At 42.3% G+C, this 19,559-nt stretch overlaps 1 protein-coding gene across 6 annotated transcripts in view; it reads right to left on the bottom strand.

Annotated features, from left to right (window-relative positions):
- FOCAD (focadhesin) overlaps positions 1–19,559 on the bottom strand; it is a 144,100-nt gene that overhangs the window by 34,835 nt on the left and 89,706 nt on the right. For all 6 annotated transcript variants that reach the window (XM_048503710.1, XM_048503713.1, XM_048503711.1 and 3 more), the window contains 7 exons: positions 17,999–18,091; positions 14,684–14,772; positions 13,143–13,184; positions 11,943–12,051; positions 11,079–11,195; positions 5,960–6,198; positions 4,824–4,913 (listed from right to left, as the gene is read on the bottom strand). In XM_048503710.1, the coding sequence (XP_048359667.1) occupies positions 4,824–4,913; positions 5,960–6,198; positions 11,079–11,195; positions 11,943–12,051; positions 13,143–13,184; positions 14,684–14,772; positions 17,999–18,091 (779 nt within the window). The remainder of the gene's footprint in view (positions 1–4,823; positions 4,914–5,959; positions 6,199–11,078; positions 11,196–11,942; positions 12,052–13,142; positions 13,185–14,683; positions 14,773–17,998; positions 18,092–19,559) is intronic.

Raw genomic sequence — 19,559 nt, 5'->3', positions numbered from 1 at the left:
ATTTACCTGGATGCCCGAGGAGGCATGTGTGCGTGATGTGTTACCACCAAAGCTGCCTCTGATACAGTCTTGGCCTATCGTGGTTGAGGCCAGAGGCGTTTTGGGGGGAAATGGTGCCCCGGAACAACACTTCCTCCGGGCCTGGGGAGGGCAGAAGCCGGGCTATAGGGAGCCCAGGAGGGTGGTGCGCCACCACCTGCTGTACAGCTCCTCCCCCCGTGTCCCTGGGGGCTGGCTCCTGTTCCTGCTCTCCCCAGGGAGGCCGGGAGGGGCGGGACCCGGAGACATGGGTGTCTTCATGTCCCTAGGGCAGTACGCCCCTGGTTGAGGTCAACTAGGCAAAACTAGTCCCAGCAGACCAGCATGATAGGCTATATCCCAGGGAGGTGGAGACATGTGTTTTCTGGCAAACCAGGGAAGGTCCAATAGGAAAGACGGCAGGAGCTATGAAATAGAGAATGTGTCATGGAGAGAAGTTGAGGACCACTGAGGAAACAGGAATGGCCAGTCCTTGGTAGGGCCCTTCCACTTGGTCAAGAGACACCCAGATTGCCCAGCAGAGCTTGGATTGGCTCTCAGTACAAGCAGACTTACCTAAAATGAAAGCATGTGATATTTTTTACGTGGGGAAAAATGCACAAGCAAAGTTTGAAGTGACAGTGGTTTGTATACCATGAGGAGAGAAATAAGGAACCCCCCCCCCCCAATTCTACAAACTGGGGTCCAGTCAACAAAATTGATAAGCAGTAGATTTGGAATACACTTCTTCAAGCCATGAATCATTACAAATGCTGCTGGGTTATGCTGGAATGGCATTCTGCTTTAGAACTGGAATGGCATTTAGAACTGGAATGGCATTCTGCTTTAGAACTGGAATGGCATTCTGCTTTAGAACTGGAATGGCATTCTGCTTTAGAACTTTCAAACGAGATTAGACAAATTCATGGAGGGTAAGAGCCATAATAATAGTAAGCCAGATACCTAACTAAAATCATTGCCTTCACTGAAGTATATGACTTGCCAAAGCTGAAAATAAGACAGTGGACTAGATAGAACTTCGGTATGATCCAACAACGCTGCTCTTAGGAGAGTTTCAGGAAATTTTGGATTCTCACTGTAATATAACATGGACCCACAAAAATCCTAAGAACAGTTCCCATACTTGATCAGTATTGAAGGGTTTAGAGGCCAATGGTGACTTCTAAACCAAAGAATGAGTATTTGAAGAAGAGTTTGGATTTATATCCCCACTTTCTCTCCTGCAGGAGACTCAAAGGGGCTTACAATCTCCTTGCCCTTCCCCTCTCACAACAAACACCCTGTGAGGTGGGTGGGGCTGAGGAGCATTTGCTATCTGCCAAAGCAATGAATGGATTTTGCTATACAAGTCAACTACTTTCTGGTCTGCTACAAGGAGAAGTGAGTCACCTGCCCCCGATCCCTTGCTCCAAACACTGACCAGGCACTTGCATAGCAGACTACCTTTACCTTAAAAAAAAAAGACAGACGGTGTCAGAAGCTTGTATCTGCTGGGGAATATATGAAATGAAAGTACTATATGAACTATATGAAACTATATGAAATGCACACAGGCAGCCACAAAGTCTGGGCAACAACACTGATTTTGTGCTACACTTTCGACACATTAAGAAAGTGACCTTGAAATGGGGAATGAAAATCCACCAAATAGTTACAAATACTACAGCTTTTCCCTCTAGAAGGAAATCCCATATACAGCGTAACAGGCTTTTATTTACTTCCCTAGCCCACACCCTCCACACACTCACACACACACGGATGCATACTTAAGAGAGAAAAGATTCTTAATCATTCATCTCCTTTCCACTATTGTCTCTATGCTTCCATCTGCTCTTGGCTGGCAAGGGAAGCTAATTTGGCAAGGGCTGCAAAGCTTTTATCTCAGGCTACATGGGCACTCAAACATGAAGCAGTGGGTACTGCAAAGCGATGTGGCTGATAGAGCTCCCCTTTTTGCCATATGTGCCTCACACTATGCCAGGGAAGGGCAGAACAATGCCAATCTGATTCTAAACTGAGCTCGTCTCAGATTATAATGAAGGCTGCATCTATTGGCTGCCAAAGAAAAGTCTAAGTTCCACGCCAAGGAAACACGGAATCTGCACATGCATCCATCTCTCTATCTACATGTTTGGATAGGACCTTCTGCTTCCAAGATTCAGATTGTTCAGAGCAACTGCAGGCCAAGAGAGCAGCCAGGCAGATTAGCAGCTTCCTGATCCAGCTGTAGTTAGTACAAAAAGGAAGGAGAAAGTTCAGAAGAAAGAACATGGGAAAGTATTGATTTATTAAGCTTTATGCACCATCCTAGTACGAGGTGAGGGGGCATGGGACAGCCTGATCTCACCAGATCTCAGAAGCTAAGTAGGAGCGGCCCCAGTCAGACTTTGTTTGAGAGGCCACGAGGGAAGACTGAGATTGCTTCACAGAGGCACCCCACCTCTGCTTCACACTTGCACAGCACAGCAGTGGTGTAGTGGTTAAGAGCAGGTGTACTCTAATCTGGAGGAACCAGGTTTGATTTCCAGCTCTGCTGCTTGAGCTGTGGAGGCTTATTTGGGAATTCAGATTAGCCTGTACACTCCAACACAAGCCAGCTAGGTGACCTTGGGCTAGTCACAGTTCTTCTGAGCTCTCTCAGCCCCACCTTCCTCACAGGGTGTTTGTTGTGAGAGGGGAAGGGGAAGGAGTTTGTAAGCCCCTTTGAGTCTCCTACAGGAGAGAAAAGGGGGATATAAATCCAACTTCTTTCTTGCTGCAATCACAACTTGATGACACTTACATACATAAATGCACCATTCTAATATGCAGGTTGGGCAGAGGTGGGATCCAGCAGGTTCTCACAGGTTCCCGAGAGTAGGTTACTAATTATTTGTGTGTGCCGAGAGGAGGTTACTAATTGGTGATTTTGCCACGTGATGTTTGCCTTAGTTACGCCCCTCCTCTCAGCAGTAGCGCGCAGAACTTGAAGCAGTCTAGCAGGAGGTGCATCAGCGTGCGTGGCAGCCTGCACCTGCATGCATTCAGCAGCTGCGTCCTTGCCACAGCCCCGCCCAGGAATGCCCCGCCCCACCACGCCCCCATCGTGCCCCACCCAGCCCCATTGGCGCTATGCCACAGTTTGAATCCCACCACCATGGGAACCTGTTACTACATTTTTTGGATCCCACCACTGAGGTTGGGGGTAGATAACAGTGACTTCTACACCGCAACGTGGGTAACAACTGTGACTTTCTTCACTGATGCTACAGCTGCAGTGCAGCAGCAACAGGGCTTCCACGTGCTGGCTGCCCCACACTTGCCTGCCTTGGTTCTCCGGAACAACCATCCCACCCCTCAAATTTATTTTTGGATGTTAAAAAGTGCTCTTAGACAATGATGTTGGAAAGGTGACACTCAAAGCATCATTTGCCGATACACGCTTCCCGCTTGAAAGTCCACTAATGTAGCCTCAGAACAGTCAAGACTCATTTGTTTCTAAATGGGATTCGGCAGCTGATGGCTCAGCGTGATCTTCAACAACTTCCCAACCTTCCTGTTCTTTCCTTTAACACCTGAAACATAAGCCTGCTGCTCAGCAGCGCTAAATGAGTTTCCCTTCATTTTTATTTCATATTCCATCTCCAGCTGTTAATTTAACATAGTAATACTTCCAGAGACAGGAGTTCTGAGGGCCAGCTGCTCCTGCGACTCGGTCAGTATTGTGAATACACGCACATTTCGGCAACAGGCTCTGGAGCAGCTAGAACATCACACCATTACCAAGGAGCGCTTTCAAAAGGGCTGTTCATTAATGAACATGTGAAAGAACGGTGTCCCCCTTAAGACAGGCTGATTTTCCCCAAGCCTTTCTGGCCTGCTGGTCTCTCTTCAAGGAACACGATGTTTTACGCTTAACATCTACCTTCACACAACAGTTTATCCCACTTGTTTATGCAGGGTGGCTAACCTCCACGTGGCGACTGCAGCTCTCCTGCTATTACAACTGATCTCCAGGCAACAGCGATCAGCTCACCTGGAGAAAATAGCCACTTTGGAAGGTGGACTCTCTTTTTGTCACAACTGGTTAGCAGCAGCAACATCTCTGTTGTGCAAGGCTGCTGTGAAAATAAAATGGGTTAGGGACTGGGGAAGAATGTCACACGTAGCTCCTTAGAAGGAGGGGGATAAAAATGTAACAGATAGCTCCATGAGTGTCTGAAGAAAGCAAAAACCTCAAGTCCTACAAGAGATGGCAAAAAGGATCTGCTATTTTCAAGAGATTTCTTTTTTTCCATGGTGCCTTTTAAGTAGAATGGTCTGAAGCCATGGGTCACCTTGAGCCAGTTACATTCCCTCAGCCCAGCCTACCTTATAGAGTTGTTGTGAGGACAGAGTGGAAGAAAGGAGAAGGATGTAAGCAGTTTTGAGATCACATTGGGGCAAAAGTGGAGGATACCTGGGCAAATTAAATAAATAAATAAAAGGCGCTTTAAAAGTAATAAGATAAAATGGAAAGTGTGCATTTTTAATACTGGAAAATCTAGCCTTAAATAAAGGGTACGGTTTATTTGTTTTCTCCTATTTATGTGCTTTTCTCCTTATGCTGAGATGAGCATGTATTACATAAGATTATCCCATTTTATCATAGCATCCTTATGGGTAAATTCGGCTAAGATTTATATGGCTGATTCAAGGTCACTGTGAAGCTTTATGGCTGTGCTGGGATTCAAACCTAAGCCATACTTTCACCACCATAATGGTGTGTCCAATGCAAAATACAGATAATTATAAAACATACTTACTTGTATTCTAGGCTTGTGTCAAAACAGCACTCCTGTAACGTATCCAGGGACTTCATCAAAAGCAGATTCATTTGCTTGCCGGATACCTCACTGAAAGAAAATAACCCATAAAATGATTTTCTGCTCTTAATTTTCTCCTCTTGGAGTCAGTGGTAGCTGTGAGTCAGTAGTATTCAGTAGTACATGCTTGGTATGCAGTTGGTGCCACATCCAACTCTTGGCACCTCTTAGTATAGGATATCAGGTTAACGGTGTATGGAAAGACACCTGGAGAATCAGTCACAGTGGAAATTACTAAACTGTCCAGGGACATGGCTGCCTCCCTGTACTCAGCAGCCTGTTCCATCCCCCTCCTTGTCACAAATGCCCACCCAGGGACCGTGGAGCACCCCCAAACAGACAGCCCCACTCCTGAATTTACCACAAAAAGTAGGGGCCTCCAGGAAGCCAGCACAAAGAAGGAACAGCAGAGAAATGACAGCAGAGCCTGATCAGCAAGCCCCAACCATTCCGGGGAACAGGGTGGAGGTAGCACATCCCTAGCCAAGCTGCTATCAGCAATCTTCAGCACTCTTAGAAAGTGGGATGGGACCCACCAGCCTCAGCCAGGCTGCAATCAAGGAAGAGGGTCATAAAGGCTAAAGAGCCAGTCTCAGGCTGGCAGGGCAATACTGACAGCTCACCAGCCACCAGGAGGCTGGAGCAGGGAGCTCTCAGCAGAGAGGGAAACTCCTGAGAGGGATAAAAGGGAGACAGAGCAAGAGGGAAGAGGCAGGGTGTGGTGCAGGGGCTCAAGCTTGCAGGAGTGCTGTCAACTACCTGATGTAAATAAAGAGCTAATGAACGAAAGCAGTTCCCGATATATCATGAAAGACAGCTCCCCAACCACTGAATTTTGACCATGATCAAAATACCAGAGCAAATATCCAATGAGTTACAGCAAAATGTTGCAGAGAGATGCAGGAGATGGGAGTGCAAGGGCTATAATACATGAGAGATCATGAAATAATCTTTCAGAATGCTCTGGGAACTGTTAGGCATAGAAATCTAAACATGTTGCTCTGCATCATTTAAATGTCTCACATGGGAAGGCAGAAGAAGTTATTTACACACCTGATGTACAAGGTAATCCATACCTGAATTTTTCTTCACATAGCCGTGAGATAAACATCCCCAAGGCAAGGCCCATGTGAATTTGAACAGCCTGAGACTCATCAGCATTTGGTTTCCCAGGAAGCATAGCAACCAGCAGACTCAGGACTTCCTCTATCTTCTCCTTGTAGGATACAGTAAAAACGGGCACCAAGAGAGACAAAGCTGTTGCTGCACAGGAACGTGCAATGGCACTAGCAGTATTTTCACCAGAGAAGGATTTCTAGAAGACACAAGTATTTTTAATGTTTTGTTGCATCTTATTCTGCTCCCAATAGGAAGAACATTCATCCCACTTAACAGAAGACTAGGAAATCTCAGAATGATACAACTTTAAATTTTATGGAAGCCTACTATGTACTTGTGATCCGCCCCGCACAGAGTGTACATTCCCTTTAGGGTAGATTTTTGGTTGTGCACATCCCCCCCCCCCTCCAAAACTCTCCACAAGGCAGATCAGAGAAGCCCCATAGCTTCCAAAACCTTTTAAAGTGTGATTTTCCATTATCTTCGCTGAAAAAGTAAAGATCTGTTGTGTGTGGCAGCTTGATGCAGCTTTGCTTGTCCCTTTCACCTTCTCCCACCCCCCAATTGCTATTCCTCACACAGCCAGCAAAGTGCCTAAAGAGTGTTCTTTAAAAAAAAACACTGTGAAAAAGTGGCAGGCAGCAAGACAAGCTGCAGGTAAGGGTAATAGTGGGTGGCTCAGCTGGGGAGGCTTTGCAGCCAGAAAATCCCCAGTTAGCACTGAAAACTGTGGGGGAAACCCACTGCAAAGCTGCCGGGTAAGCTCTGCATGCATAATAGGCATTATAAAGCACCAGTGCCTGTAGCTTTGCTTGCTAGCAACTTGTTTTCAGATCCTGAAATAAGCAATTAATATACTTTCAACAGACAAAATATAAGTTTTTAAAAAACCTCACTTTTAAAAGAAAGCAGATGGGACTGAATGATGCTGTTCCTATTTTTGTAAATAAAAATGTCACTGTGAATGTTAATTAATTCCATAATTATAGCTTTACTGGAATTTATTGAGAGTCCACTGGGGAGACGAATGGGGAAGGCCATGTACACAAAGGGTACACACATACAAAGGGATGTGTCAAGCTTAGGAATATTTGCAGCTCCTGTAGAAATGGAAAAGATTGAATGCAAAGATAGCAGCGTACCTTAATTTTAAAGATTTGCTACTCGTTTGGGAACATTTATTTAAAACATTTTGATCACCCCCTTCCCCATCTGTATACTCTAGAGACCGCTCACAACATGCATATGAATTGAGACCCCTCTAAAATGTACAACTAAAGCATTGGAATGCCAAAACCCTCAGCAGCACAAAATGATACCTCCCCAACACAAAAAAGCAAAACAAAAAAAACCAACCATGTAATCAGAAGAAAAAAGCAGACAATACCTTGCAAAGCAATACAATAAAAACACAACTGAAACAATAAGAAATATGAAATAAATTTATTTTTTGTGCAAGAAAGAGACCTCCATCTTTTTAAAAAAGTAGAAAATTACAATTTACAGTGAATTAATAAACACATGACAATTCAGACTGCAGTAGTTCTGCTAGGTGTCTCAAGACATTTGTGAGTCACCCTTTAGAGAGCTGATTTGAAGCACTGAGATCTCACACAATTAATATCCAGATTGACTCACAGATTGGCTGCGTCTCAGAACTTTTATCTTCAGGAGAGCTGACAAGAGAATGCTGCTGTTGTTTTGGGACCTACACCTAGCAGGAAACAATGTCACAGGAACCTTTTGTTGCAGCAGTGTTTCCAGTACCTAACTGCTTTCATTTTGTGGCCAGCAAGGACATTCAGAGCATTTCAGCGAACTCTTGCAATTAGCTGGGTCACCTGTGGCAAGTAACAATCACCTCCAGGCAACATCAAATCCTCTCTCTTTGTAAAACTGCAGGGGACAAGAACAATGCAGCTCCCCCATTCTTCCTTGGCGCTTGAAAAGAGCTGGTTAGAAGAAAAACAAGAGCTCAGTACGAAGCCTCAGTAGTACAGAACTGCCCCTCTTGTTTAACTGGGGTAAACTGTACATTTAGCACTCTCACTTTTTTGGGGGGGAGGGGGTTGAGATTCAGAGATCTGTCCCAGGCTCAGTTTTCACAAGCCAAGGCGAGTGAAAGTCATATGTGTATGTGATTTTCACCTCACTGTGAATCCATACACAGAAAGATCTGGCTCAGAATGCAGTGAGATCTTCGCAACGAAGCAGCAGAACACTTAATTTCAGGACGAGCAGTGAAAAAGAGGAGCTATTCGGCGAACAGAAAGCTTTTCCCAATACAGCATCCAAGACCATGTGAAAAACCTTCTCACATCACAGCCGGCAAGAAATTAGGAAGCGCAGAAACGAAACAGCTTTATTATATTGATCACAAAAATACCCCCCCCCCCAAAAAAAGCCACAGTCTTTCTCCCTTCCAGTTAAGTCTAAAGGGCTTTGTGCTGCCCCAAGGGTTCCCTTGGGTGTCATTTTTCCTGGGTGAAGCCTATCAGAGGCTAATTATTTCCAGCCTTAGGAAAATATCAAAACAGGGCTACTGACCTTGCCCTGAACCTAATATTAGGTCTTGCACTCCATTAAACTGACTGAAGATTAATCTAAAAGCTTCCAGCTCTCTCAGACTAGAGCTAAACATCATGTATAACACAGGGATGCTAACTCCTGGCTCTAGAAAGGCTACTGCTGCTTAGTCAGTCTTTCATGTCTCACTCCCAGACATCGGCTTATCTACGGCTGCTCACTTATTCACTACTGGTCCTTGCTCACCTGGTGCGCTCTTCTTTTACCTGTCATCTGCTTTTTTCTTATCTCCCCAAAGTGGGGTGCCCAACCTTGTTAGCACTTGCAGGGACTTTGGGAATTTTGAGAAAGAAGAATGGTACCACCACAAAACAGCTGGTAGGGGCAGCCCTGACCCTCCCCAACCCATGCATCTTTGCAAAAATGAAAGTTTCAATTAAATAAAACATTCAGGAGGTGAAATGGAAAAATTCAGTTTTTGAAGGGGCTAAACAAACTTTCAGAAAATAGCGTGATTGTATTTAAGGCCACCCACTCTGGTTACTTTCAACTGGATAACAATCTGGATACCAATTGACAATCTGCACACCTTTAGGAACTGGAGATGGGAAATGAATAAGAATGAGAATGAAAAAGAATTTTGTATGTGGCAGGAGTCAGAGATCTTTTCCAGTTCCTCAAATAGGTAACTTTTGTTTCTCTTTGGACACTTCCTTTCTGCAGATGGCAGAACTTTAGTTATGGTGAAGGAGTGTCAAGCAAATTGATGCCCCTGTTGAAGTCAAACAGATCCATTACTCTTTGAGACTGTGGCTACAACCTGGATTTCATGATTCATAGATGGAACTCGGCTCTCCATCCACACCCAATCCCAGTTTCTAAAGAAATAATGAAGTGTGGAAAGGATCAGGGAATAGATACTAGGAAATAACGACAGAAGGTGCCATTTTACCCATGGATGCCACATTGAAGACTGTCTGTCTTCTTCTACCACAAAAATACTCCTGGGCTGCAGGTGTTTGTGTCCTCTATAGAGGTAATGAGTAAGCAAATTCCTCCCTTCAGCAGCTGGCCCACGACTCTGGGATTTTAATTTCCTCAGTTGTTATTTGCCAACTGTACACCTTAGCGAAAGCATAGACACACTACAAAAGTGTTATTTATGACCTTTCTGCAAATCTGAACATAACGAAAGAGCCATAGCAAGCTATGCCTTTTTGGAATTAAAGAAGGATTCCACAGTTCCTGTTTTGAGAATGTACTTTGAGAATAGCTGCCACCTGAAATTCCAAAATACCAATTCCTCCAAAAGTCCATGAGTTGGATTCTATGAGATCTCTGCTTGCACAAGAGAGGTAAGTTATTGCACCCAACTACAGTGCCTGAAAGTACAGATCTACAGTATCAACTTTTTGAGGAAGGGGGAATCGCAGTAGAAAGCGGGTGGGAGGTGCTTAGAAGAAGCTGATTATCCATTTCCGTTTCAATCTGAATTCAGGCCCAGTCACGGAACTGAAACTGCCTTGGTTGCCCTGAATGTTCACATTTTCTGGGAGAGACATAGAGCCAATGTGACCCTGTTTCTCCCCCCAAATCTCTTGGGGGCTTTTGATACTATTGACCACAGTATCCTCCTGAAAAGGCTACGGAGCTTGGGAGCTGGGGGCAACACTTTGTGATGGTTCCACTTCTACCTCCAAGGCTGGAACCAGAGAATAGTCAAAGGAGACTCTTGCTTGACATCAAGAATATTCTCTTGTGGGGTCCCTCAGGGGTTGATTTTGTCTCCCATGCATTTTAACATCGATATGAAGTCACTGAAGGAGGTTATCAGGAGATTTGGATAAGGTTCCATCAATATGCTGACACACAGCTCTATCTCTCCATGCCATCTGAATCAGGAGAGGTGGTCGACATTCTTGACAGGTGCTTGGAGGCAGTAATCTATATCCTAAGATCAGTAGATGAAGTCCTTCTAGTGGTACCACCAGCTTCAGTGGTAAGAAAGGTGGAGACCTAAGATGGAGCTTTTTCAGTGGTAGCCTTGAGAGTGTGGAATGGTGTCCCCCTGAGGTGCATCAAGCATTTTTAATGCATTTAGAAAATTAGTAAAGATACACCTATTTTCCCTGGTCTTTAGCTAAAGAAACAGTTTTTCCCTTCTGGTAATACAAATTTTTAAATAGGTTTTATGAATTTTTAAATGCGTCTTTGTAAATTTTAATAGATATTATGAATTTTGAGAAGTTTTATGGATTTTAAATAAGTTTTATTTTTATATTGTTATATATTGTAGGGTTTTTTAAAAAGATTATCAATATTTTATTACTTTTATCTTGTACCTGCTCTGGAGACCTTTGGGTATAGAATGGGCTAAACATACATATACACATACAAATAAATAAATAAACTACAAGATCTCCACAAGTAGAATCCAACCCCATCTTCTCATATGACAATTAAATAAATCCCATTCTGTTCTCTAGATATAACCTACAGTAATTATCATCTCAACTTTTCTTGTAGATCTACATAAACTCACATACTGACCTGATGAAACCATGGAAAAATTCGACCTTTAGGGTGATAGTGACAGTCTACAATGCTAAGGAGGGTATCTATGATCATGGAGATCCAGTGCTTGGTCAGAAGAAAGTCTGGCTCAATCTGAAAGCAACAGCAGACATATCATAAGCATCTAGTAGGACAGATCCTACCACACCACCATGCAAATTTATGTATATAGTCCCCACCATCCTTTCTAACTCATTTGTGAAGACTTCTTCCAATCTAAGGAAAATTCCTCCAAATTAAGTTGATCTTCCACTGGAGGAAGAGCCACTTAAGTTGGAAGGAGTCTCTTTAGGCTGGAGGGAGCCTATTTAAAGGATGTTTGGATCCACCCTAGTTATTCAAACTCACCTAAATATTTGCCCAAATCTGTATTTTGTTTCAGGACATATCTCAGTCAGTGACAGAAATTCAGCTTCTAGTTCTGACAATCTATTTTCTGTATGAATTGCCTAACTTTATAACAATGTTCTATACTACTGAATTCTACTACTGTGTGCCCTGAGAACATATGAGCTAAAATTGATTGCACTTTGAACAAAAGAATTGTATGTTTAAAGAGATCTACAGCATAGTTCTCCTCTTTAACCACTGATATCAATTGGGACTTGCTATCATGTAACTGTGCTTAGCTTGTAGCCTCAACTGGACGAAATATGTAGGTCTTGCTAGTTAACGTGACAGATTTTGTTCCCAATAACACCAACAGCCATTTTCCATTGAGATTTCAGACAAGTATTTCAAACCAGAACCTCAACTGATGAAAGTGACATTTCACATTCAGTTACACTTCCATGCTAAGCATGGAAAACTAAAGACCGGCAACCAAAAGCTTTAACTCACATCAAGTCCTTCTTCTGTGTCCGAAGAAAGTCCCTTCTCATGCTTTGCTACAGCCACTGCAAGGCCTGTTAATGCTAGAAGACAATTCCCTTTCACCACAGGGCTGTCCCTGTGGAAGAAGTTAAGCCATTTGTGAATGAAACAAGAGAATCAAAAGAACACACACACAAAGGAATAGTCAGATATTAAACAGGTCATTCCAGAAGAGGAAGAGAAAGAAGAGTTTGGATTTTTACCCAGCCTTTATCTCCTGTAAGGAGACTCAAGGCAGCCTACAAACTCATTTCCCTGTAACAAACTTCTTTCTCCCTGCAACAGTAACTTCATTTATCACAATGTAGCTGGAGGGCGAAAAAAAATAAATCTCAGAATACCGTCCAAAGGAGAAAATAGTATAAAGCAGAGGATGGTTTAGATTCCACACCTGTATATCCCTTGCTATCTCAAATTACACTCTCACCCAGCACTTTAAACAGGTTAAGACTGAGTCACACAAAATAGCATGGACATTCCGTTTTCCTGTGACATTTGGGTCTTACATTAGGAAGGAAAGCAGAACAAACTGGGGCTACACTGACTTTTTTACCCATTTAAAAATTCACAGCAAAATGCAATGGGATAGAAAATTTCATGAAACTCTCCCCCACATTTTGTCTGCTTGTTACTAATCACACATATTCCTGCTTCTTTCTCCAGTCTCAACGCAGTTTAAACATCAGCAACAGCAGCTTATTCCTAAATCTATTCCAGATAATTAGGGGTTGACTAGGCATTGCCATCACATGGTCAGTCATATTTGGCTACATGGCAACTCAGTGGACCCAAACCAGAATGAGGGCTGGAAGAGAATCATTCTGAATGGGCGAACATTTTTCCCCTGCTCTGCTGTCTTCAGGGAGGGAGAAATTATTTTACAGGACAAAGGTGTTGTGTGTCCGTGTTTGTGAAATACCCTACCTCTGCTTCCCCTGCTTTCTCTCAGCTCTAGAAAAACAAAAATGGACCCCTCTCCATCAGGCTCTATATGATCCCTCCTACCTTAAACAAAGCAGAATTAAACCAGGCCAAAAAGTTCTAACCCTTCCAGGAAGCCCTCTATATCAAGGTAAAAGGACCACCTCAAAACAAACTTTGTCACTACACTCTGATGAGAATAGTTTGAAGCAATAGTGTTACCCTCTTAAGAGAAAACCATCTTACTTTGAAGCACCCTTGATGACATCAGTCAGCATATCTCTGACCCTGGGAAAAGAGAAACATAAGCAGAATGAAGTTTCAATGAAAATAATTTAGAAGTCCCACTTGACAAACACAAGCCCTTAAGCATTCCTAATGTCATTTTCTGAATTGCACTCTGTTTATTATGCTGAAGATCTGGAAGTACTGCATATATTTTACTGAAATCCTAATATGCCATTTACTCTAAAAGGAGGTTCATTGGTATAATAATAATATGCAATATTTATAAAGCACTTTAAAATGCTCCATGCTTAATGCTCTAGCCATAACAAAAATAAAGATGGTCATTACTTGCAAAAGCTTGTACTATATGAGAGACAGCAGACTCTTGCAAAGAGTGTGTGCATAGGGAAGAGACATACACACAGAGAGAGGGAGAGAGATACTGCATATATGCTTGCATAAAGTAAACTGAGCTTGTATCCTAGAGTACAGATAGGCATTCCCAAGCAACTATTAGAAACTAGTGTTCCTGTAATCCAAGTCTGATTCATGTGTATGGTATATAAAGGGACAATGGAATTCCCATAGCACAACATTATGGCTTGGCTTGTTATGAGTTGTAAAGTACTAAAGTTTCAACCAGAACATTTTTGGCTATATATGTCAACTTTTTAGATGATATACAGAAATTTATAATCACTTGGGGAGTTCACTCCTATCCCCTCTTCTAAAAAAAACCCCAGAGTTCCTATTAGTCATAATGCTATAGAGTATACATGTATCCTAATTTCAAGTTTCTTGGAAGCCTGGAAGCAGGTAAACAATGATTGGTTTGGTTCTGGTAGGTTTTCTGGGCTGTGTGGCCGTGGTCTGGTGGATTTTGTTCCTAACGTTTCGCCTGCATCTGTGGCTGCCATCTTCAGAGGTGTATCTCTTTCCTCTGTGATACACCTCTGAAGATGCCAGCCACAGATGCAGGCGAAACATTAGGAACAAGATCCACCAGACCACAGCCACACAGCCCGGAAAACCCACCAGAACCAGTTGAATCTGGCCGTGAAAGCCTTCGACAATACAATGATTGGTTTCCTTGTCAAACAGTCTAAAGCTTCTTTACGCAACTAATGCAAACATACTTTTAGATTGTACATACACATACCCATATACTAGATATGATTTCTGCTGATATGATGGGCACTTCCTTACACAACATTTAAGCCTGAAAATCATATAATGTTGACGTTGAAAGAGACACATACCTTTTCTGTCTGGATTTGGAAACAGATCTTTATACCAAAGAAAAGCAAACAAACTTGATTTTCCACTACTGTTACCAGAATTGTTACCTAATAAAGGAGAGTTCTGGCAAATAAAGTTAGCCTTACCTACACTACCTTGTCCTTCCTGTTCGTTTCCCTTTCATATCTGTTTTTCATCATTAACACTGATACAGTCAGTCAAACTTGCAACTTTAAGTCCTTTGAAGTGTCTTCCTTGCTCTTTTCCACACTTACACGCCACCATTTCAACTGATGAGGAGCAGACAGATGTTCCCTTACCAGAGCCAGGCTGTAAATTGTTTGTATTGCACTTCTTCAAGTCCTTCTCTTCCATGCTTTAACTGCATCTCCAGCTCTGCTTGCCTTCCCTGCGCAATCACAACATAAATTAGCAGGAGACCTTACATGGGTAGTAATACAGAGATTTCTATGGGGAACACTTGCTTAACAGATGTAACCTTTCCCCTGAGGTCTACTCCATGATCAAATCAAATTGCTCTTTATGAGCTCTTCCAACACAATAAACTATGTGTGAGGTGACAGAATTCTAGTTTTGACGAATGAGGATGCATCGATGTTAATTTCACAGATAACACCATTAGCCCCATGAATTACTTAAAACTCCTAATCACTAAAATGTGTTGGTATGTAAGTAGGTTTTTGTAAAACAACTATTCATGGCAGAACCAGCTAACCAAAATCTGCCGAGATTATTATTCTACATCAGTATTTCCCATTTCATTACCATGGTTCACCTTTTTAAAAAAGATTTTGTTGAAATTCATCATAGACCTTTTTTAGGAACTGCCTCTGGAACTTAAAGTAGTTTCCAAATTAAAGATGGCAGGATAACAGGAAGAGAACAATTCATGGGATGTATTTCAAATGGATGTCTATAATTAAAAAAAATGACTTTTTATATGAATTATGACATTTTTGTGAGATTGCATAAGAAAACAAGCATTTTTTTTCTTTTTTTCAGCCATTCAATCAGTTATGAATACATTTTGATATAACACTGGACTAAGGGCAAATGCATTTTCTAGAGGTGAGCTATAGCTTTTGAAACTTCTGGTGATTTATTTTATTTTAATTTTTGTCCACAACCAAAACAGTTGCACACGTGCTGATTCAAGCAACTGGCCGAACATTTGTGCAGTTTATGATGTGAGGCGACCATTTTTTAAAAGACTAGTGAAAGTGAATTCCTCTGTAATTCAGCACATGTTCCAACATCTAGAAAAACAGACTAGGTGGTTTCGGCCCATTCTTCCTTCCCCCAGTCTACTGAACAGGTAAATTTGGATTTATTTTTTTTTAAAAAGGAGAATTTTTAAAAAGCCATTAATTAATCAAAAGTCAACAAAAGTGAAAACTGGATATCTACATGCTTAGTCTTTTCCCTTTGCTTCCTTGTTTGTGGATACACTAAAATGCTACTCTTGGGGGGTGGGGGGGATGTCCTTGCTTGAAAAGACTTAGACGTTTTTAAAAAATAGTTTTCTACTGGATTAGTTCCAGCTATTTTCTTTTTGATTTGCCATTGTTGCATATGTTCACACAGTTGTGAACAATGTACTTCTACAAAGGTGTGAAGAACTTTGCAGCTATGAAATGCTTACATCTTTGTTCCTATATGAAGTTGTGACAGACTGCAAAGGTAAATAAGATTTAAAAGTGCAGGTAGCAACAACAAAGAGCAACCAACTGAGAAGGAGAGGGAGGAGTTTTCTCTCTGAGAATAGGAAATGAAGGAAATTTGATTTGGATTCCTGCAAGTGAACATCAAGTCCCTTAGCTGTGTATGGGGAAAATCTACTCTGAGGAAATTTTAGTCAGAAAGTGAATCTGCCCTGAAATATAGGTGTGCCACCATATGCTGTGAGCAGAGATTGACAGACAAGAACTGGAAGCTTATTTTGATCAAGGTTGAGGTGGAATAGAAGAGAGGGATGTTCCACAGTGACCATAAATAAAGGGTAAGGAGAATACATCTTCTGGGATATAGAAGAATTCCTTTTTATACTTAAAAGAGGATTCCCTGCCTGGTGTCTTAGTGTCTTGCTTAAGTTACCTCACAAGGGAGATTTATCAAAATGGGTGTCTGATACCAGCCTTCAAGAACCCAGAAACTTTGTGAGACACCTCACTAATTCAATACAAGTTTGTACTATCATAGAAAAAGAACTTCTCTTATAACGTCTAAGAAAGTGAGACCAAAAGGTTTTCAAAATCTCTAAGCTGGTAACAGAATTGTATACAGTTTTGTATACAATACAGAATTGTATAACAGATTGTATACAGTTTACTCCTGTCTGATTTCTATCTACTGAATATCTTCTAGTTCCATCTTTGCATTTAATAAATCTTTGTTTTTATATGTTGAACCTGCCTCAGTTCCCTAGTGCCTTAGAATGTGTGTGTGTGTGGTTTAAATAAAAAACTCTTCACATTTCAGGAATTCCTTGGACTAAGAAGATTAGCCACTGAAATACCTGCTACAGTATAGGACAATATCAGAACTTAAGAACCATTACACACTACCTGAAAGGCTGCTCAGTCTCAATAAAGGTGGAAAACCTGAAAGAGCAGCCTGGCGGGGCCGGGCCGAGGGGTGACCGGTGGGCTGGAGCAGCTGGGCTGGGAGCCTGCCGTGGGCTGCCCCTCAGCCCAGCCCTGCCAGGCTGCTCTTTCAGTGGCGGAGTCTCTGCCCCCACCCCAAGAGCTGTTTGCCAATGAGTCTCAGCCTCAACTCACAGCTCAGGTGGGCACCTGAGGCTGGCTCCTGCCTCCCCAGCCTCAGGTAGAAGCCAGCCAATGGCCGCGGTTGACCAAAAGGCGGCTCAGGCGCCTCAGGCGCAGCTGGCCTCCCTGTCAACAGGGCGGCTGGAGAGTGCAGGAACTGGCCTGCAGTGCCCACCTGACCAGCCCCCCATGTGATCAAATGGTGTGCACCCGGGGGCACAAGATACCCCATGTACCCATTATTGGTACACCACTGCTGAAAGGTATTAAACTCTCATGAAAGCTATATGTTGAAAAAAATGAAGCTCTTCTCTCACTTTGCCTTATATAAAGCAAATAAATAACACATTTATTTATTTATTTTTACATTTAAAGTCCACCCCACCCAGTGGTGGGATTCAGTAGGTTCGCACCACTTCGGCAGAACCGGTTGTTAAAATGGTGCTTGTAAACAACCAGTTGTTAAATTATTTGAATCCCCCTACTGGAATCGGTTGTTAAATTTAATGTATTGTTGAAGGCTTTCACAGCCGGATTCAACTGGTTCTGGTGGGTTTTCTGGGCTTTGTGGCCATGGTCTGGTGGATTTTGTTCCTAACATTTCGCCTGCATCTGTGGCTGGCATCTTCAGAGGTGTATCACAGAGAAAAGTCTGTGATACATCTCTGAAGATTCCAGCCACAGATGCAGGCGAAACGTTAGGAACAAAATCCACCAGACCACGGCCACACAACCCGGAAAACCCACCAGAACCGGTTGTTAAATTATTTGAATCCCACCACTGACCCCACCCCTGTCCTGAATTACTCAGAAATATACATACTCTACCCTCAAACAAGCCTGCCTTACTTGCAAAGCTGCATGAAATGTTCTTTCCATAAATCCTGCCCAAGATTGAGGAAGCAGCAGAGAGCGGTGCCACTCCGAAGGCTGAATGTTTACCTGTAAGACAAGACATAACATAAAGGGACTCAAAGAACAGAATAGAAAGAACTTGATGCAGCAGGTACTGGGGTGGATCCTCTTTCTGCTAAGTGAGAAGCCTTCTTCCAATAGGAGGAATGCACTGGATCTAACCCAGAGGCTCAAATTAATTATCATCGAATACCAGTTAGGACACTGCTGCCTGTCCCAACTAGCTGTCATACAAAATAGAATATCGTGCCTTAACAGCTCTCAGTGCTACAGAGTGCTGTAAGAGTGGAGGAAAAAGACACAAAGAGCCAGAAAAGGGGCAAACTGGGCTGGCAAAATTAATGCGGGAGGGAAGTTGAAAGTCCTTCTCCGCACCTTCCCAGTGCTCAAGAGCTCAATGGATTAACAGAGCACTATTAAGGCAAGATACCTGATTCTGCTGTGTGACAGCAGTTCAGGACAGGCACCTATGATCTGCGTGAGCACCTAATTTAAGCTTGAGTCAGTCATATATACACACATACACACATCCATTTACACTGAAACCAGAACACTGCATTTTGTACTTCTTGCACCTTTTAAAAAAAGTCTACTAGTAAAGTTGTATCAGGTTCACAACATTTTCAATAATGAGCCATGTGCCGTCTGGAATCTGACCACTGGAACTCGTTTTGGCCAAACAGTAGCCTCCCATACTAAAGAATGGATGAAAACTGAAGAGGCAAGTTGTAATACAGCATGAGGATAGAGTTAAAAAAAAACACCTCCCTGGGTGTGCCCAAAACCCTTGAGGGCATCAACAGTAGTTTTTTAAACTTCAGTCTATTCACACTGTAAAATCAATTCATTTAGTCTAATTAACTACACCTGCTAAGAATTTTTGGAGCAATACAGTAAAATGACCTCATATACAACAATCATCCAAAATTGCAAAACTGATCTTGGCAGAGAAATTCAAAGCTTCTTTTGACCAACTATAACTTTGCCAAAAATTCTCTTGCTAGGTTCCTTGGATGGTGAAAGAAGTACATGCACCTTTAAAAAAGAATCTAAACTGCACAACTTCTGCCTTCCCAGTTCATAAATTGTCATTATTGCAGCAGCTTAAAAGATATCTACTGCTCAGGATCTTCTTTGTTTGATAGTGGCACTTCAAAGTCTACAGCTTTTTCTTTTAAGAATACTGTAATTAAAGTGAAGGCTGTGCATTGTTATGCCTCATAATATTCTATGGCAGGCATAAGAATTAGTTTTTTGTTTCCAATGTCCAATTATTTCTACTGCTGGCCTCAACCAAAAATACTGAAAGTTGTCACGACAGCCATTAGAAGCCTATTAAAAACAAGTTATTAAATTGCACTGGTTTCCAGGTCTCTATGACTGGAATGTAATAAACAAACCAAAGATCTCAGTGTAGGCAGAGATGGACTCTCAGTATTTCTTCTAGTTCTTCTAGGACTGGTGATTTATTTGCAAAATTATATCTAATATCTAA

The sequence above is a fragment of the Sphaerodactylus townsendi genome, linkage group LG07 (genome assembly GCF_021028975.2).
Source record: "Sphaerodactylus townsendi isolate TG3544 linkage group LG07, MPM_Stown_v2.3, whole genome shotgun sequence".
NCBI classification, from domain to species: Eukaryota; Metazoa; Chordata; class Lepidosauria; order Squamata; family Sphaerodactylidae; genus Sphaerodactylus; species Sphaerodactylus townsendi.
The sequence above is the reverse complement of the archived record's forward strand: the minus strand, read 5'-3'. Positions and strand labels throughout refer to the sequence as shown.